General features: G+C 57.8%; 1 protein-coding gene across 3 annotated transcripts; it reads left to right on the top strand.

Annotated features, from left to right (window-relative positions):
- Positions 1 to 9,429: 9,429 nt before the first annotated feature.
- On the top strand, positions 9,430 to 25,682 carry ARHGEF37 (Rho guanine nucleotide exchange factor 37). Of its 3 annotated transcripts, none has more exons than XM_065029493.1 (13): positions 9,430 to 9,667; positions 11,854 to 12,071; positions 12,489 to 12,612; positions 12,979 to 13,126; positions 13,940 to 14,139; positions 14,677 to 14,807; positions 15,367 to 15,471; positions 17,487 to 17,597; positions 18,714 to 19,043; positions 19,953 to 20,081; positions 20,434 to 20,629; positions 21,054 to 21,226; positions 21,597 to 25,682. In XM_065029493.1, the coding sequence occupies exons 2-13, from the start codon at positions 11,868 to 11,870 to the stop codon at positions 21,804 to 21,806; spliced, it is 2,061 nt and encodes a 686-aa protein (XP_064885565.1). In that variant the 5' UTR covers positions 9,430 to 9,667; positions 11,854 to 11,867; the 3' UTR covers positions 21,807 to 25,682. The 3 variants fall into 3 exon arrangements, with proteins under 3 accessions (XP_064885565.1, XP_064885567.1, XP_064885566.1); XM_065029495.1 differs by having other exon boundaries at positions 20,434 to 20,634; XM_065029494.1 differs by lacking the exon at positions 17,487 to 17,597.
- The last annotated feature ends 460 nt before the right edge of the window (positions 25,683 to 26,142 follow it).

Here is a 26,142-nt window from a genome sequence, read left to right as displayed (position 1 = left end):
CCACTTTATCATCTGAGGAGCAGAGGGAGCAGATTAAAAAGAAAAGGGTGCAGGCTGTCCCGCTTTGATGCTCTTGAGAACGAGCTCTTTCAAGGGCTCGTTTATTGATGGACCTTCAGCTAATTTTAGCAGCAGTGAAGAGCAGCTCAGCACAGCTCAGAGGAGCAGGGGCCGTAGTTTGCAAACGCAGGTGCCTGTGTCAGATGCTCCAGCCGACACTTGGGCAGCACAGAAATGGCTCTGCAGGATCTCGTGGGCAGCTCGTGATGGGAAAATAGCTCTGCTAGTTGCTGCTCTGCGCCTGTTCTTGTTGTCATCAAGACTGAGTGAAAATACAGGCATTTCTACTATTGCTGTGTGAGGCTCCGGGTGTGGAGCTCTCGTACCCACGCTCCTTTCTGCAGCCACCTCTGTCGGGTTTGTGAGGCCACATCTGTAGGGTGGCGGCTGGTGCCTGGCACAGGAATGTCACCCAGCAAGGATGGCCTGCCCTGATTACAGGTGCTCCTGGCCTGGTCCAAAGCCCACCAGTACCTGGGGAGCAGATCGATATCTGGTGTGACTCAGGCACAAGGGTCGTCACCTCTCTCCTAAGTGAGCTGCCGTCACAAGGTGTCTCGTGGTCCTGCCCCCAGCAGGACACAGTGTCCCCTGGGGCCCCAGAAGAGGGGAAGGTGTGCGGTGGCTGAGCGTGGCTCCCCACAGCAAGCCCGTGTTGCTGCGCTGATGAACCCAGGCTCCTGGGACTGGCACCCAACCTGCCGTCTGAGACAGGGGATTCACACCACGCTGAAGCTTCCAAGGAAAATCCAGACGTGTGGGACCTGCCTCCGCTCTGCAGGGAGGGAGACAAGGAAAGCTCTGAGACCTGAGGGGAAGAAACGAGTGATTGAAGTTCATCCAAGGGTAGATCTGCTGCAGCTGTGGGACGCAGCAGGTGACAGCGTTCTTCTGTCCTCAGTCACCTCTGGCTGAAAGGTGGGCAATGCATCCAGAGCATCCCTTGGATGCTGCAGCATGAACTGCAGCAGCAATGCACTGAGTCAAAACAAGCACCAGGTCGTGGCTGGAGCTCTCTGCCAGCCGTGGCACTGGATATCCCCACATCTCCGTGCTGCTGTACCAGCATGGTTTCTCCTGGCAGCCTGAGGTGGGAGCTACAGAAAGGTTCACTCCCCCACAAAGTGCCCTGTTCCCTTCCCAAGGGTCAGGCAGCTGCCAGAGTGACCCACACTGTGACTGGTACATTTGGTATCTGGAGCACATGAAGCCCTGTCAGTCACCTCTTTGAAAAATTATCCTGTAAACAAATGTTTCTAAAAGTATAAATTTCTCCCTGTTTCACCCAAACAGCACAGGAGCCAGATCTTCCTGTTAAAGCCAACAGAGTCACATCTCTGTACCCAGCAGCTGGTGTACTGTACCAGAACTGGTGCATTGCAGGGACCTCCAGGCACATGACAGCACCTCTGTGTGCCCTTGCTGTGAGGTTTGCTTTATCGCCCTGGGGAGCTGGAGGTGATGCTCGGAAATATTCAAACTCAGACTGAATTCAGTAGGGCTGCTTGGGTATCACGATGACCAGATCACATCAGCAGACCAGGTGGCACCAGGGAAACAGAAGACGCTGGAGTCAGCTGCCATGTCCGAATAGCCAGCTCCTGCCAGCTCTGAGCTGATTAAAACTCTCGTGAGCATTCAGCAGTGGAGAGGAGATGTGCATATAGAGACGTGGGCTGGTGATGGACGAGGGACTGAGTTCTAGCTAAAGAACTTCTTTAAAATGAATTTTTGTGACCGGAACATGTGTTGTGGTTTCCATGAATTCTCAGACTCTTTTCCCTTCCTCTGTCTCAAGGGCATCAGCAGACGGTTGTTAACAGCAGAAGTATTTGCTTTCTTTAGGCTCTATGCCGCCCAGAAGTCCAGAGGAGACCGGGCACAGTGACATTCCCCAGGGCGAGGCATTCCAAAAAGTGCTTCAAGGAAAACAGTGAACTTCAGTGGATTATTATCAACTGTCCCCTTAAAACCAAAGGGAATGGGACCACCTCATGGTGGCACAGCTGAATCAGCTCGTGGCACAGGTTGGGCTGCAGAGCCTGTGGCAGGGTGTCCTGGGCTCCCCTTGGGCCAGGACACGGTGTGCGATGTTCCCGGGGACCTGCCCTGTCTGTGGCTCCATCTCAGGGCAGTGGTTTGACAAAATGTGAGAGCCACGTGTCGGCTCATCTCGGCCAATATCCTGTGGGTCACGGCAGATGTTTACAGAGGAACAGAGTAAGGGTGCAGCAAGACTTTCCCAGAATAGTCCCCCAGCTCCCACCAGTCCTCCAGCACTAAGGAAGAGATGGTAGTTCTTTGTATTTAATAACCCAAAGGATTTTTCTTCCATGAATTCATCCAGTTCCTGTTTAATGCTTTGCATCTGCCACATCCTGTGGTGAGGAGCTCCACGGTTTAACTATATGTTGCACTGAGAACCACTTCCTTTTCCTTGTTTTAAACTTCCCTCCAGGTAGTTTCGTTCGGAGCTTGTACTCCTGTACTGGAAGAGATGGTGAGTAATCACCCCTCCATACCCCCACGTACCTCCCAAGACAGTGCAGATCTGTATCACACCCCTCTTGTCATCCCTTTTCCTGGCCGTGGAGCTGTTCCTCACAGAGAAGCTGCTCCAGAGCTTGGGTCGTTCTTGCTTCCCTTCTCTGAGCCTCTTTCACATCCCTCTTGAGATGGATGCAATGGGGAGAGCCAGACCCCCATGCAGCCTCCCAAACATGGGCCCATCACCAGCTCACGCAGCAACAGTGTTTCTTTTCTCACCCTGTTTCTTTACTACTCGCAATATTCACTTTTCTGCTTTCTCTGCTCCAGACATTATGCAAAAACCACTTAATACTACCCCTGAGATCTCCTTGCTGGGAGGAGATGCACTGGTCAGAGCCCACCACTGGGCTACCAGCATTAGGGCTGGGTTCTGCTGGGGGCAAACGTGGTCACTGCTATTCTGGCCCTTTTTCAGATAATTTCTGGACACACACTGTTGCTCTCCAAGGGTAACATCCCTCTGCTGTGAAAACAGACTCTTTACTTCAGTTCTTCCTTTCCTGCCTGGCAAGTCTTTCCTCTTTCCTTCCTGTACAGCACCGTGTCCCCAAGGACTGGTGGCAGGAGGCCTGGCCAGACATCTTGCTGGACACCCCAACAAACCACATGAACAGGTCTCCTTCCCTGCATCCTTGCTGGATGGCCCCATGATGCCTCTTGTCCAAAAGTGGGTCCCAAGGCTTGGCAGAGAGGTGGAAGGTGTCCAGGCTGGTGGCTCTCCACCATCATGGCCTGGGGAGGAGACCTGCGGGTGGGGCATGGGCTGGTGAGTCAAGGCGGATGGAAGAACCGGAGATGGCATCTCATCTACACACATTAATAATGGAGACATCCCTCTGACGCTGCCTGCTGGAGGAAAGGAGGTGAAGTAATGGCTGCTGACGCACAGGGGAGCTCTGCTTTCAGCCAAAGCGATTGATGGGAAGAGCACACCCAGCCAGGTGCTGCCACATTGGCAGCAAGGACCAGTGTCCAGAGCCAGGATAACCTGACAGGTATGGGGTCTGAGTTGTACAAGCGGTGTCCAGGCTGACCCGGAGTCTCTCCCTCAGCTGCCAGACCTCAGTGCCACCAGCACATGTGACTCTTGACCATCGGTTTAGATTCCAGGTTATTAGCTGCTGGGTATTTTCCACAGCAGACTCCTCATCAGCAAAACACCCTCCTTGCGAAAAATGTGAGGAGGTGGGTGGAAGAGGACACACGGGCAACACCATGAGCTGGTCCTGAGGTTTGCAGCTGCTGCTGGGGCTCCAGGGACCCCCCTCATTCCACCTCAGCCTCTTTTCACCTCTTCTGGGTTTGTTTGGCCACTTCTCTCTGTTCTCTCAGCCTTGGCATGGGACAGCCCCACCAGCACTGTCCTGCCAGGGGTGTGCAGTCAGACCTTAACTAAGGCCAAGCAAGTGCCCACCCTCAGCTCTCAGCAGCTTCCAGTTGAGATGCCTGGTTCTCCCCACTTGGTCGTTTATCTGCTCACAAAATGAAGGGGCAGCCCAGGCATTAGGCTGCTCCCCTGAAAGGGCTCTTGGCCATGGGCTTCCCCAGCCCATTGCACAAAGCTTGGGGGCTGCCCACCCCTGCCCTCCTTGCTGGCAGTGCATGGAGCTGGTAGCCTACTGCAAGGTCTTTGCTTCAGGTGTCCTTTCTGTGCTGTGAGATACAGCTGAGATTCATGGGCTGGGTTTCTGCCATCAGCAGTGAAACAAGCCCAGGATGATCCCTCTCAAGGGGCAGCTGTTAGGCTTGCCTGTGGTGGAGACGCAAGCCCCGGCACTCCCAGTTACATCAATGGAACAAGGGGTGGAGAGCTTGCACAGAGAAGGGCTTGGCAGCTTCAAAGGGCTGCTCTTTCCACCCTCCCACTCTTTGTTTCGAGCAAGAGAAGTCAGCTCCTGCAACATCTCCCACGCACACAGCAGCTATTGCGGTGGCTCCGGAACAACCGCTCTTGCAGGAATTTGCCTGGAGGAGCAGGTGCTGGTAGGACTCTGGGGGCACCTGCACCCAAAGGAGGTGAATCTCGAGGGGATGCACTGCTGCTTATCTTCTCGCGCCCTCACCTTGCACAGGAGAGCAACTGCACCCAGGGTGGGGTGCCGGGGTGCCCAGGCACGTGGGTGTCCTGGGGTAAAAGTGTGGGGTGCCGCTGAGATGAGGCAGCGGTCGCGTGGAGCTCCAGCTCTGCGGGTGGGTGGCTGCGATGACTCGGCGGGAGCAGAAGCTGTGCAAAGCCAGGCAGGGAGAAGATGTTGGTTTGATCACTGACAATGACTAATCAGCAGAAACCACCAGAATTTTCTAAACACTTCTTTACCTGTCTCATGTCTCATTACCTTCTCACTCCAGGCAGAAGGTGCTGGATGTGACAGCACACGTGCCCTGTGGGATGCTCTGGACATAGCACTGTTCCTGGCACTGCCGTGGGATGGGGTGTCAGTGGCCCCAGCTGGGGCTGGGCTCCCTTGGAGACATTCGTCCCTCCTCCCAGAGCTGTGAGGTGCTGCAGACACCCCCATCCATTCCTGGCACCCCTGTTCACATGCCCATGGACCACACACACCTCTGCATGCTGCTTGGCCATGGCTTTCCAGGGCAGGGACAGGGACTAAATCCTGCTCACAGGTCTGGAGGCATCAGTCCCCACGAAGGGCCTGGTATCCATGTCCTTGATGGGCAGAGACAGGAGAGCTTGCAGACCACAGCCCTTAGAAAATAACCTCTTTGCTAAGTGAGTATCTGTGCTCTGCAGGAAACTGTTACCCTTCACCAGCAAGAAAAGCAGCCACCAGCATCCTTGCATGAATGGGAGGAAGAAAAGATAAAATATCAGTACTGCTTGGTTCATTGGGCAGGAGATGTCAGCAGGCTCTGGTCCCAGGAGCAGGCACTGCTGGCTGGGCAGAAAAGCAGATACCTCAGCACTCAGTACCCTCAACCCGGCGTCTGGCTTTCTTCTCGAGCTGTCCTCACCATCAGCTGGCCCAGCTGATAACAGGGACATGGGACAGATGGGTGAAAGGCCCCAAGTCACCAGCCCTGGGAGAGAGATGGAAATCGTGGGGCAGGACAAGTAATGCAAGGCAACGGGGACTCGGTGGGGAGAGGGAAGGACGACAGAGGCTGGTGGACACGGTGCTTCAAGAACTAAAATGTGGATACAGGAGACCTGAGCTGCCATAGCCTCAGAGGCTGAGAGGGGCTGAAGCCTCCTCTGTGAAGCAGATCTGCCTCAGGCCCATAAATAAACCTCTTAGAAAAAAAAAAGTCTGACTCTTTATTCCGCTTGGATCAAATTCTATCTGCTTATTTTTAGGCTGTGCTCTGCCTCGTGGTGCAGGCAGAGCCCCCCAGCCATGAGACTGGAGCCTGCGACTCCTTCCAGACCGCTGGAGCTCACACAATTTCTACCTGCTTAGGAGCAGGACCTCGGCACAGCCCTGGCCAAGTAGGTGGATGGGATTGCCCCGAGCAGGTACGCACAGCCCTCCTTCCCTACCATGGATCATTCAAGCACAGGTTATGTCAGCTGGGAAGATAAGAAGAAAGAGAAAGGAATTAAATGTGTGTTTTTCCAGGAGATGCTCTTCCTGATGGCCAGCTCAGCAGAATGAAGACCTCTCATTTCCTGGGCTTTTTCCTCCTTTTCCCAGGACCTTTGCTTGAGTCCCTCTGCTTTGCACAGCCTGCACAAGCGATGGTGTTGGAGGCAAAGTCCACTCCTGGGCCTGCGATGTGGGAGGAAGTTTTGTGATTAGGACACACCTGCAAGCACGTTCTCGAGCTGCTGTTTTTTTTCCCCATGTTTTCATTTCCACCATGAATGGCCGATAGCGGCATGTGGTAACAAAGTCCTTTCAAGACAGGAAAGAAGTCTTAAGAACAGTAATAATGGAAAAAAATTAAACAGCGGAAATGTAACTTTCCTGTGCAAACCTGCTGCTTGGAGAGGAACCCCCGCCTGCTGTTATTAGGCAGAGCCTGCACTGTCATCCTTTCCATGGCTGGAAGTTGTGTTTGTTTTCTGAGCAAGCCCTGTACAACTCAAAGCTTATCTGGTGTGTTCCCAGAGAGCCCCCTGATGGCTTTAGCTTTCATCTGAACAGTCTGAGCTTTAACGTTTTGAGTGGCTGGGAAAATCCTTGTCAACAGCAAAAGGCTTTCCAGGAGCCATCAGGAATTTAGGATGAGATGAAGCGGGGACAATGACCACCGAGATGGTACCTTCTTCCCCAATGGCTGCATACACGCTGTGTTCCTGCCGGCAGCTTCCCTCCCTGCAAACCTGCCTCCCTCTTCCTGATGATTTTACTGCAATGCCTATTTTGAGCTGGAGCCCAGCACCATCAAGCAGGTGTTCCTTCAGCCTCCGCACGGGGCCTGTGGTCATCACACAAGGAGTGTCACACGGGGACCTCATCCCACCAGCAGCTTGGGGTTGTTTTTTTCTTAAACACTTCCAGCAAAGAGCTGGCAGAGCACCCCTGCTGTGGCTGGGTGGTGCTGTGGAGGTGGCTCACCCTGCTCTATGAGAAGCATCCCGTACAAACAGTTTGTCTATGAGGTTGCACAACCCTGGCTCTGTGGCAGAAGGCAGTCCTGCCACCCTGCCACCCCCCACAGAGGCTGTGGGGCCCCATGTGTGGTCCCATGTGTGGTCCCACATGTGGTCCCACGTGTGGTCCCACACGCTGCCACCACGTGCCAGGTTTTGTGTTGGCAGGATGGGAGCACTGGCTGCCCACAAAGCTACACAACCACTGATGCCAGGGGTGACAGGGGACAGCCCACTGTGCTGGGACCCTCTAGTTTGGCTTAACCTGAGCACAACACCTCGCCCTGGAACACAAACAATTGTGCTTGACCAGACGGCGCCTATTTGCTTTTTCTGTGTAACTAGAGCCGGACCAGGGCAGCCAGCTTGCTCTCACACCTCCCTGGGGAGCCCCAGAGTGGTGACAGTGCTGTGACACTGCCCCCCATCCCTGAGCCACCTGGGCAAGCTAAGCAGAGCCACAGCAGCCCTGGCCCTGGGGCTGGACAGGAGGAGCATGGGGCTGGTGGCATGGCAGGAAAGGAAAGGCTTGCACAGGGGAAGGAGGCATCGGCTGCTCTCTGCAGTGTTCAATGGTGAGGCCATCCTGCAAGGAACTCACTGGAGCCAGGTTAACCTGCACCTGAAAAAACAGCCTGGAATGGGAAATAAGCCCTAGGAAACACCCATGGTGTGAGCTGGCCAGGGTGGAGCAGGTGGCCAGGGATGCCGCCCCACTGTGCTGGCCCTGGTGGGGCAAGGACACTGTCCAAGAGGGGAGTGCCACCCTTCTGGGACTCCCCCAGCAGCCACAGGACTGTGATTCCTGCCCTGGTGTGATCAGCCACGAGATGCTGATAGGAGCAAAGCGGTGGTGATGAATCTCAAGGGGTGATGGCTTTGTTGGATGCAGCAGTAAGAGCGCCTGTCCAAGGATGGAGATGGGGACCTCCTGACACCCCTGTGATGGCAGCCCAAAGGCCACCTGCCCACTTCAGAAAGTGCCCAGGCGAGCACTGAATCCTTGCTGCCCCCTGCAAGTGAGGAAGGACAACATCTGTGTCCTCAGGGCCATAGCCAGGTAAAGCCCTCTCCTACTACCTATTTGTGGGTCTGTCCCTAAACCTGTATGGTGTGGGCCAACCTGGGAGCCATTCTCATGGGGTGGCTTTACCCTGGCCACCCAGCCAGCCAGGGGACACTGCTGTGTGTTGGCTTCTCCCCCACAGACCTGCCTGGGTGTTAGCGCTTCTACCTCTTCCCATTCCTGGCTCCTCCTGCCACATTGCTGCCCAGGTTATCCATCTAGTGTTTGTCCTCACCCGTGAGGAGGTTTGGCTCTGGACACAGCTGCCAGCTATGACCTGCATGAGTCACCAGAGACTCAGTCATTTTTAATGTGACACTTTTTGGACATGTTGATTCAGCCTGAAAAAAAACAGGTGCCACCATGTCCTCCCTGCAGCCAGTCTGGGGACCATCTCCCAGCTGCGGGAGCTGGCAGCACATCAGCCTCTCTCTTCTCAATAGCTTATTTATGAGGATGCAAACACCTCATGAGCAAAATAAACAACTTCGTACCAAACAGCCACTAGTTCCCAATGGCCCAATCTGTGCAACCACTTCTTCAGTTATATAATATATTTTTGTTTCTGTTTGCTCTGAACCCTTTTCCGTGGCTGAGCAGCTGGGGAGCAATGGCAGAGCCGGGGGGCATGTGCCTGCAGGACAGCGCGGGGGGAAGCCTGTGCAGCCGTGGATGGGCTGTGGGAGCCCAGGGCACCAGCCGGGCTCCCCTAGCTAGTGCTGACGCAGCAACACGCTGGAGCTGTAGCAGGGCCATAAAAAGACATAGATAACTTATCCCTGTTTATTTACAACTGGAGCGCACTGGTGCATCCCCTGCTCCCCACCCGGAACTGCTGTCCGGCGCAGGCTCCCGGGACGCCAGGGGGCTGCGCTGCCCCGCGGTTTGAGGGTGGACAAGGGGAAAAGGGGGGGGGACTGTGGCTGCGATGTCAGGGACTAATACAGAGCCAGGTACGGCGCCTGGGGACTAGCTGCTTTTGCAGATGAGACCCCCGTCCGCTGCAGCCGCACTCCCGGTGCTGTTCGCCGCTCCCTCCCGGCAGGTTTGGCGGCGGAGGCGGCTCACACCCGCTGCCAGCCCGGCTGCCTGCCCGGGCCGCCTGCCCGCCCCCGCCGCGGCCGGGCGTGCGCAGGGAGCGCGGCGCTGCTCATCTGACCGGCCCCACCGCCGCGGCCCCGCCACCGAGCGCTGCGGCCCCGCCACCGCGACCCCGTCACCAAGCCCCGCGGCGGGCGGGATGGCGGGGCCCGAGCTGAGCGGCAGCAGGTGCGTGGGTGCCTCCAGCCCGTGCCGTGGGCCGGCCTGTCCTGCCCACGCCGGCCGTGCCACCCCGGCTGCGGCGCTGCGGGTTGATCATTAACTACCCGCAGACCGCGGGAGAGCGGCCGCAGGCGGACGCGGCTCCCCGGCGCCAACCGCTGCCTCCTCCGCAGGTAAGAGCCGGGGCTCGGGGAGCTGCTTCGGGGCGTGGAGGCGACGGCGGGGCCGGAGCAGCGTGTGGAGCAGGGGGGTGGCAAAACGGCTGTACCAGAGCCTGTCCCTCGGGGCGCAGCGGGGGAGCTGGGGGCCTGGAGCCGGCACTGCCGCAGCATGCCAGGGACCCCACGGCATCCCCTGCCTGCGGGTCTCTGAGTGCGGGGTTGGGGACGCTGCCTGACCCCTGCCTTACAGACAGGGATGCTGAGGGCCACCGAGGCGGCAATGACATGTCAAAGGCAGGCAGCTGCCCGGGAGGACAGTTGGGAAATGAAACCCACTCCAGCACTGACCAGAAATGCTTCTTTTAGGTTTTGCACAGTTCCCTTGTTCCTCTGGTATTTCAGGAGGTGGGGGGTGGATTGGGCACAAAGAGGTTTGCCCAGCTTGGGGACAATGCCTCAAAGCAGCTGCATGCTCTGGGGGATGCTGGCGCAGGGGCCAGTGACACCCCAGTGCCTGCATACCCCCAAGCTGCAGGGCATCTGCCCAGGGCTCAGGGGGTGTCTCAGATCCCAGCTCTCCACCTGCCTCCACTGCAGCCCTTCCTCTGAGCAAGGATTTTGCTTTTGCTCCAGGCAGAGGATGTAGGGCTTGTCCAACAGTCCTTGGTGGGCATCCTTCTACCTGGACACTTTGGAAGCACCCAAGGGGGTGCAGGGAAGTGTCCTCTACTCCCCATGTCCTGTAGCAGCCAATGCCATGCCACAGGCAGGGGTAGGAGCCAAATTCACAGAGGGCAGGGATGACAGCTGGCAGGGTAACATGCCCCTGCAAGGCAGGCAGAGGTCCCATACCTTCTCACAGGCATTTGCTTGCTGTGCCAAGCCCAGCTCTCCACCAGTGCAGCAGTGGGCATGTGCCAGGCGGGAACACTCACCCTGCCTGGTGCTCACAACCGCATCACCTGCTTGTTAGCTGGACTGTTCCCCAGTGGAGGCTCTGGCTGTCCTGCCAGCCCCTGTCCCTGCTCTCACCGCAGGTGCCCGGGGCTGCAGCGCCTGGCGTGTCACGGTCCAGCTGACGGTCAGGCGCAGAGGGTAGCACTGGCTCGGCGGGCGGTGGAGGGCAGATGCAGAACTGCCATCCCTGTGCTACTGCTTGTGCCATCTCGCTTTTATCCTGCCAAGCCACCTCCACTCTGCCTTTGCTCGTCACCTCCTCTGCAGGCTCCGCGGGCAGGCTGCCTGGCAGCATTCCTTTTCCCCGGCCAGGCTCTGGATTTGGCTGAGCTGTGCGCTGCGCTGGCGTGGGCTGTGCCCCGTCTCCCTCTCAAGGCCTTCTGCCTGGGACCGAGCACTATCTGTGATGCTTTGGGAGCTGCTCCATCCTCCTCAGCATCAGTTAGGGCAGATGATGTTCCATGAGAAGCAAATGGCATGGATCAGCATCCTTCTCAGCATCAGTCAGAGCAGATGATGTTCCCTGAGAAGGAAACTGCATAAATCAGCTCCAATTTTTCACAGTCTCCACAGGTGGAGAGAAGAGGGGAGCAGGCTGTGCTAGGCAGGGCACAGGCTTTGCACACCAGGCACTGCAATTGCCTCTGACAGAGACACCTGTAGCTTTGCCCACTTCTCTCCCCCATCGCTGTTACTTTTAAACCAGCTTTCCCTGCCACAGAAATGCCTCTTGTTCACACACTGCAAAAAAAACAGTCTTTGTACTTTGAATAGGACTCTTGAACACGAGGCAACGTGCCAGGCACTGACAGCCAAGGCAGGGAGGGAACAGCCAGCCCTGGCAGCACGGAGTGGTGGCAGCAAACCCTGCTGTGCCCTCAGGGACCAGCCTCCGTGCAGTCCCAGTGCTGCCGGGCCCCTGCCTGCAGCTGGGCTCCCCTCGCCTGCACCCCGGCCCTCCTCATGATCTCTGGACTTGACGCACATGTGTTTGTCAAGTCCCTACCTGCCACACGTGGCTGTCTGCCTTCTGCTGCCAGCCCGCTCCTGGCTTGCTTCACTTTATGGTTTTGGAGTGGCATCTGTGCCTTGTTTGTAAATTTAAATGGCTTGAGTGTCCCTGGGGATGTTCTGTGGGCTGCCCCAGCATATGGTGGAGCATGGCCATGGAGTTGGGTTGAGCACCAGTCCCAGGGCTGCCCTTGCCACAGCCTGTCCCTAACGCTTGCCACCGCCTGCAGAGTGTCATACGGAGATGGCGAGCGCCGGCGGGTCGGAGCCTGGTGCTGAGGATGCAGCCAAGACCGCAGAGGGGGTCTACGAGGATGTGATGCCCTGCGACAAGATGGAGCTGAGCCAGCGGCTGGCTGTGGAGGAGCTCATCACCACAGAGGCCAGCTACGTCCACAACATCCAGCTCTGCGTGTCGGACATCCGGGCACACCTCCAGAAGAAGCAGGTGAGAGGGGGTATGTGCTCCCACCCAGGGGCTGAGGATCATAGGGTGAATCTGTTGAGCTGTGAGGTGTCCAGATCACCACAGGGAGGTCAGCACGTGTTCACCTTCCACCTTCCTGGGCTCCCCCCAGCCAGCCAAGGTCTTGGGTTGGATGGACATTGGGTCTGACCCAGTACAGCCATCCTACAGTTTTAAACCTGCACCTGCAGCACAAAAAGGCCTCATTGCCCTGCTCAGGAGCACAGCCATGTCTCAGCATCCTCCGTGCCCCCTGAAACAGAGCATTGCTCCAACTCCTTGGGTATCACATGGGCAGCTGGAAGGACACAAATGCTCAGGGGCGGGAATGCATCCAGACTACATGGTCCACCTGTCTGATGTATCTGGCTTACCCTGGGGCGTCTTTGTTCCCTTCAGCTGCCCGATCTTGACCTGGAAGGCCTCTTCTCTAACACTGACGACATCCTCCACGTCTCCAAACGGTTCCTGAAGGGTCTAGAGGCCACGGCCACCCAGGAGCACGAGCAGCTGCTCTGCATCAGTAAGTGCTGCAACACTGAGAGCTGACCCGCACCCACCTGTGCCTTTGCTGGTGCTGGCAGTGCCACTGCCCAGTGCTGTGCCTTGGCGCAGCCCCCAGCCCCCCTGCCCTGGCACCTCCTGCACCCCCTGGGCTGCGGGAAGCGCTGCTGCCCATACATCACTGCCCACAGCCACCCACAGGGGTAAGGCAGAAAGTGAGGGGGGGCAGCATCAGGCTCAGCTTAGTGGTGATTCCTGGGGTGCTGAGCACGTTTGGCTGGCTCTACTCTGACAGCCTGAACCTTCCAGGCTGGGGGGAAACCTCTGGCTTTCCGTGAGGCCATAGGAAAGGACCATCCTTTCCAGCCTGGCTCTCCTTCTCCAGGTGCTCTGTTCCAGGAATTCAAGGAGGAGATGGAGAGCGTCTACAAGATCTACTGCGCCAGCTACGAGCATGCCCTGCTGCTGGTGGAGAGCTACCGCAAAGACCCCAGGCTGCAGGAGGAGATCTTGGAGACCCTGAATGCAACAGTGTAGGTACCTGCTGCTGAGGCCACCACCTTCCTCTCTCTGTTTTACCTACTGGCCTTGCTCTTCTCCTCTCTGGACAAGCTGCCTGTACAGGTCCATGCCACCAGGCTGAGTGTAATATCATGGCCATCACCCTTGTGACGTTGCCTGGTATAGCCCTTGGCAGCCTGTCCTGTATCCTTGGGGCCACTTACCAAAGTGGCACTACAGGTTGGTGGTGTGACCCCAAAACAAGGGATGCAGTGGCACCCACAACTCCTGCCTGCTCCCCAGCCCAAGAGGCTGTGCTCATGGAGGGCACATGTTCTCCAGCTTGACCAGAGAGATGGGCTGGCCCTGGGGGACCTGCCGAACCCATCCTGAACTACCGGGGGGATCACAAACATTTTCAGAGCCTGGAGAAGCAGTGCCTTGCGTGAGGGCAGAGGGGGAGTCCTGCCTGTGCTTTACCCACACCCTCCCTGCCCAGTGCCCCCAGGACAAGCACTGATCTCGTGCCTCCAAACGGGACAAGCACAGCACTGTTCTGGGCAGCAAGGCGCCCACCTGGGGCTGGCACTGCCTTCGGGGCTGGTGGGGACAGCCTCCCTCTGCCAGCGCTCCGGGGGGGTGGCCCAGCAGCTGGCAGGGAGCGGGGGATCACAGCCGGAAACCCCGCACAGCTGCTGGGCACAGCTTACCTGTGGGTCCGAGGCAGCAATGCTCCGCTACAGCTGGCAAGGCGCTGCTTTCTCCCCAGGATGCTCACAGAGAAGCTGGGGGGAGCAGCAGGGCAGCCCTCCGCTCTGACCTCCGGCAATCCTCATCTCCACCAGGCCTCACACAGGTGCATCGGACCTCAGCTTCTTCCTGGTGATGCCGGTGCAGAGAGTCACCAAATACCCGCTGCTGCTGGGGAAGATCCTGGAGAACACCCCGCCAAGTGCCAGCGCCTACCCGGCCCTGCAGGCAGCTGTCCGCGCCATGGCCCAGGTCAACGCCAACATCAACGAGTACAAACGGCGCAGAGAAGTAGGTGAGCGGGCAGGGGGCACGGAACGGGCAGGGGACACGGTGCAGGCAGGGGCGCCGCATCTGGGAAGCCCCATCCTGACCCCAGTCATCTCCTCTTGGTGTTGAGCTAATTCCCACTTAAATCAGTTCAAAGCTCTCCTGCCCTCCACCCGTCCTGCCTGGTGGAGCCGCAGCCTTGCGCAGGCAGCTGCCGGCACTGCTCTGGTCCTGCAAATGCCTCTCTGGGCAAGACCTGAAGGCTGCAGGAACAGGGTGGCATTGGGGGGCTGAGCACAAAACCAGCCTGTCTGCATTCCTGGAATTAGGGAGGAACAGTCCTGCCCGTGGGATAGGAGAAATCAGGCTCCCCACAAATGGGAGCTCGCTTTTCATTTTGGTTTTCACAGTACTTTCCCCTGGGGCTGCCCTTCTTTGATGTGGGTTGTGCTTATCCTGTTAACCACAACTTGTCAGCTCCGACCTCAGTGCTGCTCAGGCTGCTGAAGTTTCCTCTTCTGATCTTTTTTCCTCCCACCTTGTGTGCCCCCACCTGAGGCAGCAACCAAATACAACAAAGCCGAGCACCTGACGCTGCGGGACCGCCTTGCCCGCCTCAACACACACTCCATCGCCAAGAAGACCACGCGGCTGAGCCGGCTCTTCATGCACGAGGCCGGCATCGTGGCCAAGGTGGGCAGCCTGCACCCCACTGCCTCTCCTTGGCTATTTCTGGGGCTTTCCACTGCCTCCCAAGACACCTTGCCAGTGGGATGGGGTGAGCAGAGCTGAGGTGGCCAATGCTGACACCCAGTGGCCCCGACTGTCACAGGAGCCCCAGTCCCATTTTCGAGCAGCCTGAGAGTGGCTCCCAGTCCCCGACCCAAGGACCAGCAGGGTGGGAGGGATGCAGGTACACACCTCGCTCCCTGCTTCAGAACACCTCAGGGTAGTGCTTTGACCCCCAAGGGATTCCCAGGATCCTCAGGCACCCCAGTGACAGAAAAGACACCCTGGTGTTCCCCAGCACTGCACCAAAAGCCCTGTTTCTGCGGGCATCCCAAGCACCATAGATCTTGGTCCTTTTCAGATTCCTGGAGCCTCTCAGGGTCCCCCCAGCCTGTCCCAGCACTGTGAGCTTCAGGCAGAGACCTGGCTGCTTTTTACATTAGCACCCAGTGAGGGGCATCAGCCCTGCCCCAGGCAGTACCTGCCCCCCTGTGCTGGGGATAAGCTGCCCCTTGCCTTGCAGACAGAGGACAGGGAGTACGATGACCTGGAGGAGAAGTTCCAGTGTGTGGTGTCCAGCGTGGCCATGCTGAAGGACAACGTGGCATCCTACCTGGGCCATTTAGAGGTAAAGTTGCGGGGGGTTGCCCCCCTCCAGGCCTCAGGACCTGTTTCTTGGGGCTGCAGAATACTCTCAAGCCCTATGGAAACCGGTGTCACTGGGGATATTGAGTGACTTGCATCTCTCGGCTAAATATGTTGTGCCAGGAGCTTGCACAATATCCAAGGATTACTCAGGGCCAGCAGAGTTTAGAACAAAGTCAAAGCTTCACTGACACAGTCTGAGCTGGGCGTCATTTGAGATTAATCAGTCTTTAAACTGATCATTATTTCAAGGCATTAAATAGCTGAGAAGGCTAAGTGTTGTTCAGTCTGGGAATTCTTGCATAACAGGCATAAGGCAGAAGTGTTTCCAAGTCAGGAAAACAAGACACTTCCCTTCTGAGATGACCAGGCTGAGTAGGGGCTGTGATTGTCTCATGGAAATCCCTTGGGGCATCTGAGAGAAATGAAAGTATGAGCAATGGCAGAACTTGAATTCTCCAGACACTGTGTTATCAGGAAAGTCTCATGAAATGTCAGAGGGTTCAGAAAGCAGCAATTCAAGGTCTGGAAAGACCTTGTCATGAAGATACTGACAAGAGCTCCCCATATAGGATTGGAAAGGAGGACAAGGGGACAGAAAGGCTCCCTGTAGCCCAAGGAGTGGGTCAAATAGAACTAGAATAGAACACATAAGGATGGCAGTCTGTATGAGATTATGGCATCATGAAGGGGAACAGGGCATGACCGTTCCTTGGGACATTAAGTGCTCCTGAGTACCCACCTGGCACTGCACCTTGATGAGCTGCATCTCCATACACCAGCTTCTTGGCTGCAGCCAGGACACCCAGCATCTGCAAATAGGCTGGGCAGCGCAGATAATCAGCTGTGACTGGGAGTCATGCTGGGGCTTGGCTGCAGCTTCAGAGGAGCTGCTGGTGGGGAAGGTGGGGCTGCACGCATGCCCTGTCTCTTTCCCTCTAAAAGCTTCTCAAAAACATCCTGAGGAGCTGTTGGAGACACATCCTCGTAGGGCAGAGACGGCCTGGCCTCTCCGTGCTGGCTGGCAGTTCCCTCTTGTGCTTGTCTGTACCAGTGGCCCCACCACAAGGAGAGGCAAATCTCGGTGCATACAAGATCATCAGAGCCACCTCTGCTTGTGTAAGAGCCCCTGTAGGCTGGAGGAAGAGCACACAGGTCTCAGAGCTGCCACCTTCTGCTCAAAGGGTCAATCCCTTTTCCCTTCTATATTTCCATCTCCAGCCCCTGCTGTGATGAGGGGACTGCAAAGCAGAGATCTCCTAAACTTGACCACAGGCAAAAAAACAGGATTTAGGACAGAGATCAGGTCACTCTGAGGGGCCCATGGAATCCATGGTTGATGGGCATCACACAGAATCTGCTGCTGCTGCTCCAGGACTGATGCAGAAGCCAAGCCCAGGAGGAGCAGGGGCCGGGCTGTCCTTGGCACCAGCAGCAGGCTGGGGCTCCGGGAGCTCAGTGCTTCCTTCTTGGGTCTAGAGCCTGTGGGTCAAAAATCTGCCTCCAGATAGAAGGAGGCTGCTGCTCACAGAGTGAACGTTAGAGCAAAGCCTCTCAAAGCAGGACGTTCTCCACCCAAACCATCCCTAGCTGCTTTCCTTTCCTGCCAGTCTCACTCTCCATGCAGAGGCGATGGGGGGAAGATTTTGCACACAAATACAAGAAACCCCATGTAGCTACTGGAGAATGAAACCCAAGTGTCAGAGCACCAGGCAACATCAAGCTGGGGCAGGCTGCCTGGGGCCACAGGGCAGCCTTGGCCACCGTGCTGGGGCATGAATGCTTTTGAAAGCTACTGCATGACCCCTGCACAAGGGGGGAGGTTTGTTAACACCTCAGTGAGATCCCTGACTTCCGGACAAGTGTAGTCCAGAGCATCAGTCCCACTAGGCTACCAGCACAGAACACTCAGGCAGGAACACAGGGGTAGGTTACTGATGGGTTAGCCAGTGTTCGGCAGTTTCTGCAGGTCAGGTCTGATGTCTTTCTCCCTTTCAGGCATTCCTGTTGTCCGCCCCACACAAGCGTGATCTGCAGATCGATGAGGGACCTGCCCAGCAGTACTGCCACTTAGCAGAACACCTCCATTGCACCGTTTTCCCAGAGTTTGTGAGTGCTTCTTCCCTGTGTATCTCCTTCAGGGCCACAGCCAAGCGTTGCTCTCACACCTTCTGCCAGGGTACAGCGGGGCTGGCTCCAGGACAGGACAGCCAAGAGCTGCCCCAGGACAGGCAGTGTCCTCACCAACAGGCACAGCCCCTGGGGCGTGAAGGGACAGGTAACAGGGTCCATCATAGTCCCAGGCACATGAGGTGAAGAACAAGCTCCTGGGCTGGAGGTGAGGGGTCTGCCCATGAGCTAAACTACCTGCAGCAGGCGTCCAAGGTCCACCCAGGAGACAAAGGCAGAAACCAGCTCACCCACAGCAATGTTCAGCCAGCAGCTGAACTCCCTTAAATGGAGTGTGGGCAGAGGCCCCAGGTGAGGCTCGTCTGGGCCATTAAAGACTACTCGTGCCTTCATGGCCCTGGCATGTTCACAGCTAGCTATGCAGGCTACAGCAGAGCACAGGATGGGGGAAACCAGACATACTCATCATTTGACTCACACGAGATGTTTGCTACCAACCTCAGCCCATCTCACTCACACTTTGCAGACATCCCTACTCACCACTGGGAGCTCAAGAGCCCCCATCTGTCTCCTTCCACCACCTTTGTTTGGTTCTCCAGGATTCTCTCTTGGGTGGCAGCTGCCACTGTGAACACAGTCAAGGAGGTTTTCCAAGCAGCAAAGATTGTGTGACAGGGCAGCCTGAACCCCACACCTGGATGCCGTTATCCCCAGGGAGTGCCAGCACAGGGAGGGAGGGCAGCTACATGGGATAACCACACAGACTCCAGGCTGAGGGTCTCCATCAAACCAGGACACTACAGCCTGCATGGGACAGTCACTGCAGCCCATGGGACCCTACACGTGATGGTCCTACCTAATCATTTTCAAGGAGCACAAGTTTTGAATCAAGGCACGCATGACTGCTCTCTATAAGGGTTTGCTTTGGTTGGCATCCCGTGTGCCTTCAGGGAAGGCTGCCCAAGATGTTCCCCACTCCACACAAGCTCTTTGACAGGTCCCCAAGCCTTTTCTCTTGGGTAAGACAGTGCCCCATGCAGATTTCTGGCTCTGTCTGGGGGCTCACATGGAGATTTGGGTTCTCTCACCCCACAGAAGCGCCGGCTGGAGAGGCTGGTCTGCCAGCCCCTCTGCAGCCTCTCAGACATGCTGGTGGGGCCACAGCAGCTGGTCAAAAAGCGCCTGGACAAGCTCTTGGACTACGAGGAGATCCAGGAGCGGAAGAGTGAGACGGGCAGCGTGACATACGATGAGGAGGCAGCCATGAACACCTACCTCGCCATTAACGCCCTGCTCATGACCGAGCTCCCAAGGTTCAACCAGGTGGCTCTGCAGCTCCTGGGGCAGATCCTGTGCTCCCTCAGTGCCCTGCAGCGAGACTTGGCTGCCCAGGTCCTGCACCGGGCAGAAAAGGAGCTGGAGCAGGTGAGAGGGACCCCATGGTGTGTGTACCCAAACCGGTGCACGTGGAGAGCCTTTTCAGTCTTGGGACATCATTCAGACATCAGGGCACTGAAGGTTTGCTGTAGTCCAAGCCCACTCTTGCAGCCACACAGCTCTCTGTCTAGAATCTGTGAGTGATCTCCCCTTTGTCTGGGTAAAGCCAAATTTTGTTGAGCTCTTCTGCTCTCTCTTTGAGAACACCACTGGTAATTTATTGATGTTGGTGGCTGAGACATCAATGTTAACGCTGGGCTCTGTGCTAGAAAGGCGAGGAGGAGAAAGACAGCTCCCAGCCTGAGGAATGAGCATCCCTCAAACCTCCATCCCCTGGGAGGTATCTCCCAGGATTTCTCACTGCACAGCACATTCTGAGCCTGATGTTTGCAAACATGGTGGGTCAGGCCAGTCCAGAGCCCGGGGGTAGAACACAGCCCTGGCCTGGCCCATGACCAAGACAAGAACAAGATTCAGCCATGTGGAGGTCTCCTCTCGGGCACTGCTCATACACACCCAGGCATGATGATGGATTCCCCTTGCTCAGCCTGGGATGCTCATGCTGTGGACATCTATCCCAGCGTTACATCCGCCAGTCTCTCGTTTTGGTCGGGTGGGACGGTGGGCTTGGGGCAGGACAGTGGGACGCAGGGGCTGCTGCGGTGGGCTGGGCACTGCCCAAGTGCCCCACGTCCGGCTGCCCTGCCCAAGGCAGGTGGCTCAAAGCAAGAGAGCAGCAGCTCTTCTTGCCAAAGGGAACCACATCCTAGATCCTGAGATCAGAGATGGGCCTGGGGAGGGAAGAGCTGTGGGTGGGGTCAAAAGAAAAGGAGCAGGAAGAAAGGTGAGAAAGCAAGAGAACAGACCTCATCGCTAAAGGTGCATCTGTCTTCACAGCTGCCCCATGGCCATGTTCCCCTGCCCAGTTTCTGGAAGATGGTGGAAGATACCTTGCAGCAGTCCAGCACTCAGCTCCGTACCTTCTGCCAGACGTTTGAGACGGTCACGCCGAGCCCTGTGACACAGGTATGAGCTGGGGAGGGGGTGTCTCAGGCCAGCTGGATGAAGAGGTTGGTCTGTGGCTTCTCAGAGTAGAACGTTCCTTTGCGGGGGAGGCTGGCACAGGGGATTGCCACAGTATTTCCCCAAAGCCCCTGGCAGCAGCTGGCTGGGAATAACCAGGGATGAAACAGGCTCAGCTCTTCTGGGTCTGGACATTTGTCTCCAAACCATGAAGGAGAGCAGATAATGTGAGGAAATTTCTTCTCTAACCTCTCATTGGGATGTGATCCTGGAGAAAGGAGAGCATATGTACATGGAGGGGCTCAGTGTCCTGACTGTCTCATCGACTGCTCCTGTGTCTCTTGCTCCCCACCAGCCTCTGAACCCTGCTGAGGAGCGGAAGGTCCTTTCCCTTGTGAGCAAGCACGGCCCAGACAAACTCTACCAAGTGACAAGCAACGTCAGTGGCAGCAAAGACTTGGACCTGACCTTGCAAAGGGGACAGATTGTAGCTCTGCTGCAGAGCATGGACACTAAGGGAAACACGAGCAGATGGCTGGTGGATGCTGGAGGTACTGTGAGTGTCTCTCCCCTCCTTGGCACCAGGGTCAGAAAACAAACCCGAACCACTCCTCATCTTGGATGAACAGTGGGCCCTTGCCTCCTGGTCCTCCCTTCCATGGTTTGCTCAGCCCAAACCCCCTCTGCTTTGGCAGCTGCACCCGTAGCCATTAGCTGTAAAGTTGAGGTTTGTCCATGAGGGAGCACTTGTGGCTCATCATGGCTGGGAAAGGAGAATCTCATCCACACCAAAATGTCTTAAACCCCCTTTTCGGGGGGTTTTGCTGCTGAGTATCCCCTAGTAATGGACCAGATCAAACAGTGCTGCTGTGCCATGCCAGACAACAGCCACGCTGTCATTCCTCCCTCCTCCAACCAGTCCTCCATGTGCCAGGCAGTGGTGCCCCATGACCTGTGTGTGTGCGTGTCCTCCAGGTCCCCGAGGGTTTGTGCCTGCTGGCAAACTCCAGCCCTATTGCCCGGTACAAAGCCAGCAGCCTGGGATGCAGATGCCAGCCCCGGAGAGCAGCACAGAGAGAAGGCGACATTCATATGCGTCACCTGAAGCTCCCAGGCCCCAGGTGGCCACCTTCAGCCCAGCTTTCCAGGTGAGAGTGGGAGATGCTCCTCAGGGCATTTCCTAGCAACCCCATGAGCTCCATTCTAGTCCCTGTGTGTCCAGCTTGTAGGAGGGAAGGCAGACCTGCTTTTCCAGTGCACATGTGGTCATACATGTGTAGCCATGTGCCTAGTAGGGGACTGTCACAGCCCCTGCTGAGTGTCCGTGAACCTGGGGTGGACAGAGCAAGAGAACTGTGCTTGGTGGGGTCTCCAGTGTCCCTGCATTGGCAGTACTGTGCTGCCCTCTTGGATACAACCTCCATGTCCCCTTTAGGTCCTACCCTGTCATGTATGTCCATCCCCTTTGACTCTCACGTCCAGCAAGGGCTTCATCCCTCCTTCCCTTGCCTTTTGCAGGTGGTCTCTGGCTTCTCCTTCGCAGCCCGGAGTCCGCGGGAGGTGAGCCTGCAGGCAGGGCAGCCCGTGGTGGTGCTGGAGCCTCACGACAAGAAGGGGAGCAAAGAATGGAGCCTGGTGGAGGTGAACGGCCAGAGGGGCTACGTGCCCTCCAGCTACCTGGTGACCGTCCCTGTGCAGGAGCCCATGGGCTGGAGCTTGCCTGTGTGAGCACAGCCAGGAGCACCCAAGAGCACAGGCTTCATCCGATGAGAGCTGTCTGCATGGCGCCTGAGGATGCACCACGGAAGATGCTGGAGGGGGCAGCCATGGTGTCCCTGGGCTGGGGAGGCGGTGGGAAACAGGTGGCAGAATATGGCCCAGGGAACGTGCGAGGGGTGGCAGTCAGGAGGCACGTTTAGCTGGGTAGGTGTGAGGGTGCTGAGTCCCAAATGTGGTTGCTTGAAGGAAAGGAGGATGAGAGAGTGAGGGCAAGTGCCTGCAGTTTTCCAGGTATTTGCTGGAATCCATATCAGTGACAGAAGTGTCCCTAGGGATCATGAGACAGCATTGTCCCCAGTTAGATCAGGACCAAGCTGCAAAGGGTGCAGCGCTGCAGAGGGTGTCTTCAGCCTGGCATGGAGTATGTTAGGTTTGTGGCTGGACACTGTGGTCCTGAGAGTCTCTTCCAACCAAAATGATTCTGTGATTCTACGATCTGGGGCTCTTGGGAAGCAGCTCTCGGGGAAATCACTGATTTGGGTGCAAAGATGGAGGCAGAGCAGCGCCAGGGACACAGCTGCCTCCTCCTCACTGGGGTGTCATGCCTGCCTGGGTGCCCACCCTGTTGTGCTATTGCCGTCCCTTTGGCAGCACAGCCTTCACCTCCCGCTGAAGGGCATGGCAATGCCAGCCGGTGCCCAGCCGCACCGGCAGCAACGGGAGGAGCGCTCCTGGCCTCAGGTTTCCCCTCAGCACCGTGGGGCTGATGCTGCGGACCCCTTGGAGAAGCCCCTTGAGCCCTGGTGACGAGCCCTGTGCACCCACTGATGCTATTTCGTGTGACTCTTGCGCTCATATTATAATGTATTATAGGATCTCGCTGCCCACCCACCCTCCCCGTGGGCATCCCCCCTCCCCGCGCGGGCCCGTGACAGCGCGGCCGCCAGGGGGCAGAGCCGCCCCGCCCGCCGCCCAGCGCGCCTCGGCGGCGGCACTGGGAGCGCTGGGAGCACTGGTTTTGGGACGCTGCCGAGGGCTCTCGCTGCTGTGGTGCAGTGTGTGTGTCCTTGGCCGGCGTGGGGACAGCCCGAGGGGACAGGGCTGGTGGTGCCAAAGGCGAGCTGGGCACCGCTCCCCTCCCAGCCGGTGCTGCGCGGGACTGGGGACGGCGGACGGGACGCCCCGCCTCACACCTCCAGCGGTTTGACAAGTGCGTGATCTCTAGAAGCACAGGCTCCGTGGAAGAGGTTTGGGAGAACCAACCTGGGTTGGTCAGTCTCTGACCTAAGGCCTGGTCTGGGGATGGAGACAGCACTCCCTCCCACCACTGTTTGAGGTGTCACTGTTCTGTGCCTCAGTTTCCCCATGGCTGGCTGTGATGCTGTGCCGGACGCTGCTCTGCTTTCACTATGCACCCCACACATGGGTCCAGGTGCTTGGTTTGGGACAGAGCTGCCTCCTTTGTACCTGCAGGGTCCTGGGGCTTTGTCTGTGGGGAACCTGGCGGGGCTTGCTACCCCTGCCCAGATGCCACTGAAAGCCCCAAGCAAATGGTCAACCACGCAAAACCTGGGTTGGAACAGCAGTGCTGGAGCTGGAGACATTGCCTGGGGATGCTCCCAGCCTGGGAAAACCTGATGTGTTCCTGGGAACGGGAAAGCAGCTGGCGGGGGGATGAGGCTGCTGTGCAGGGGTTGTTTCCGAGGTTTGCCCACTCAGCCCTGGCCCCGCAGCGGCAGGTCTCACAACTCCACCTCGCTGCTAATGGCTCCTCGGGATTTTTCCATTCCTAATCAAATCACATCAGGTTGGATTTCCCTCTGGGGTCGCCTTCCTGCCAGCTCAGTGGGGCGCAGATGCAATCAGCCCCGTGCCAGTGCAGGAGTCAGCAGCTCACACAGGTCCCGCTCCACAGCCCACGGGTGCCCAGGACCCTTTGGAGGGTGAAAGGTGCCAGCAGGACAAGGAGCACTGAAAAACTGCTGCTGCCTGTGCTCTGATCTACCAGTTGGAAGGAGACCTGGGGCAGGATTTGGTATCAGCTCCCCTTTGACACAGGAGCCTGCAGCTGGCATGGGGGTCCAGGTTGTTGCCAAGTGTCCTAGACCCCTGCTGCCTCTCCTGAGTCCCTGCTCTACCCATAAAATGTCCATCTGTAATAACAGCACTTGTCAGGGCATGAGGAGCAAGGTGGAAACAGCCCATGCACAGCCCACCAGGAGATGTGCGGGAGCCACACACCGGTGCTCACCAGGAGGTGGCAGCTCAGTGGGGACACGCTGCTGGTGTCAGGTACCACATGGTGCTGAGCCAGTCAGCACCAGAGCCCTGCCCAGCGGCACTGGAACCGGCACCCTGCCTGCCCCGAGGTCCCACGCTGTGGACATCCTCACTAGGAAGAGGGAAATCAGCTTCCATGGCTCCTTCAGTCTCTGGACCTGAAGAGATGAGCTGGGCTCTGCAGTACCCACCAGTCCTGCTGCCAACCTCGATGGGACCTTCCCCATGGGTCTGTCCTCAGGACATGGCCTCGTACTTGGCTGCAGGACACAGGGCACCAACATTGCTCACTACTCCCATAATCTCACCCAAACTTGTTGCACCCACTGCTGCTCTGAGCCTGGAAGTGCTTCCTCAGAGTCACTGGAGGGTACGGGGCTCTTCCAGCCTAAACACGGCGGGGAATAAAGGGCACAAGTGTGCCTTTAAATAGCCCAGCAAGGACAGGCTCTCCCAGGAGGAATGCTTTGGCCAGCCTGGTGGAACATGCTTGTGGCTGGGGACAGCAGGGGACCGCAGGCAGGGCCGACTCCTCGCCAGCAGGTCAGGTCAAGGTTAGGCGTTGCCCCGGCTGGGTGCCGCTGTGCCATGGCTTGGGACCCCAGGAGCAGAGCCGAGCAAGGGGGAGCGAAGTGCATGCCAGGCTGGGGCCTTGCCATGCCCAGGGCTGATGTGCGCGGTGGCAGCAGAGACAGGCGGGCGCTACTGCCTGCAACCTGCCTGCCGACCTGCAACGGGTTTGGCACCGGCACAGCCTGGCTGCTGGAGCAGCCTGCCAGGCAGCTCCGGTTGTCCAGGAGCTGCTGCTGCACTCCTGTCCAAGCTGATTCATATCCTGGACGTGCAGGCATTTGGATAGCGTCCACCTGTGGGGTTTGACAGCATGCAGCCGCTTCCCCAGGGTGCAGGGACAGCTGGAGAGCAGGATAGTAGCAGCTCAGACTCTGCTCTTCGCCGCTTTGGGGGCTGTGCCAGCCCCTGGGACATGGCATTGACTGCAGGGAGGGTGGGGACCCCCAAAACACATCTCCAGATGGAGGCACCTGGATGGCGGGGAGGATGGCCGCATGCGAAGGTGTCAGTGTCCCCGCCGGGTGTGCTGGGGCACCCAGGTGTCATTGAGGTGCAGCTGCCAGGGGAGCCCCAAGCCTGGGCTCCCAAACTGGGGCTCATCCCCTCCCCATAGGTGCAGCAGGGCTGTAGTGGGCAGGGGAGGAGGGGAGCAGGGGGGACCCAGCAGGGGCAGGGCAGCTGCCCTGGGCTGAGGGGCACAGCCAGCCCTAGCAGAGCTGTGTCTGCAGGAATGATGCTGGAATTCATCACAACTGCCAGGCTGAGCTGGCTCCCAGCAGAGCCAGCCTGCGGCTGCGACGTTCCCAGGAACTTGTGTGGGAGCAGGGTAGCCCATGAGAATCTGCCCTGGCAGCCCATGCTGGCCCTCCTTGCTGTGCCGCTAGCCATCGTCAGCATGGTGCTGCGTGGCCCGAGGGAGGGCTGAGCCCCACAGAGCGGGAGGAGCAGGAGCGGAGGTGTGAGCAGCAGCGCTCGCTCCAGGCTTGTGCAGCCGGCACCTGAATTGTCTAATAAAGTGTGAAATTGCTTTCATGCTCTGCTACCTTTGCTGAGATGGACCATCATTACGGCCCCCCCTTCCCAGCTGGCAGCCGGCTGCTGCCGATGTCCCCACTGTCACGGTGCCGCCAGATGAGCCCCCGGCTGGAGCTGTGCCTGGCATGGCCACGCAGGACCACTGTGCCAGGGGTTGCCGTGTGGTACCCACCATCCTGGCGATGAGCAGCCCCCTCTCCTCAGCCCTTCCAGTGTGCCCATCCCATGTAAAAGCACAAGCTGCTGTGGGTGCATCACTCTGGATGGGGGTAAATCTCTGCCACGGGGCTCTGCAGACCTTCTTCCTTCCCAGCATCAGATATCCTGGGGGTGCAGCGGTCACCTTGAGTCTGAGTCCTGCCCTGGGGCTGCGCTGCTGCCAAAGCCCTGCCCTTTCCCGGGAAGGGCTGGCAGGGAGGTGCCCATCAGATACAGCCCGCAAGGAGACAGGGCTGCG

This window comes from Columba livia, chromosome 14 (genome assembly GCF_036013475.1).
Source record: "Columba livia isolate bColLiv1 breed racing homer chromosome 14, bColLiv1.pat.W.v2, whole genome shotgun sequence".
In the NCBI taxonomy this organism is placed as follows: domain Eukaryota; kingdom Metazoa; phylum Chordata; class Aves; order Columbiformes; family Columbidae; genus Columba; species Columba livia.
Note: the sequence above shows the minus strand (reverse complement) of the source record. Positions and strands in the feature narration are given on the sequence as shown.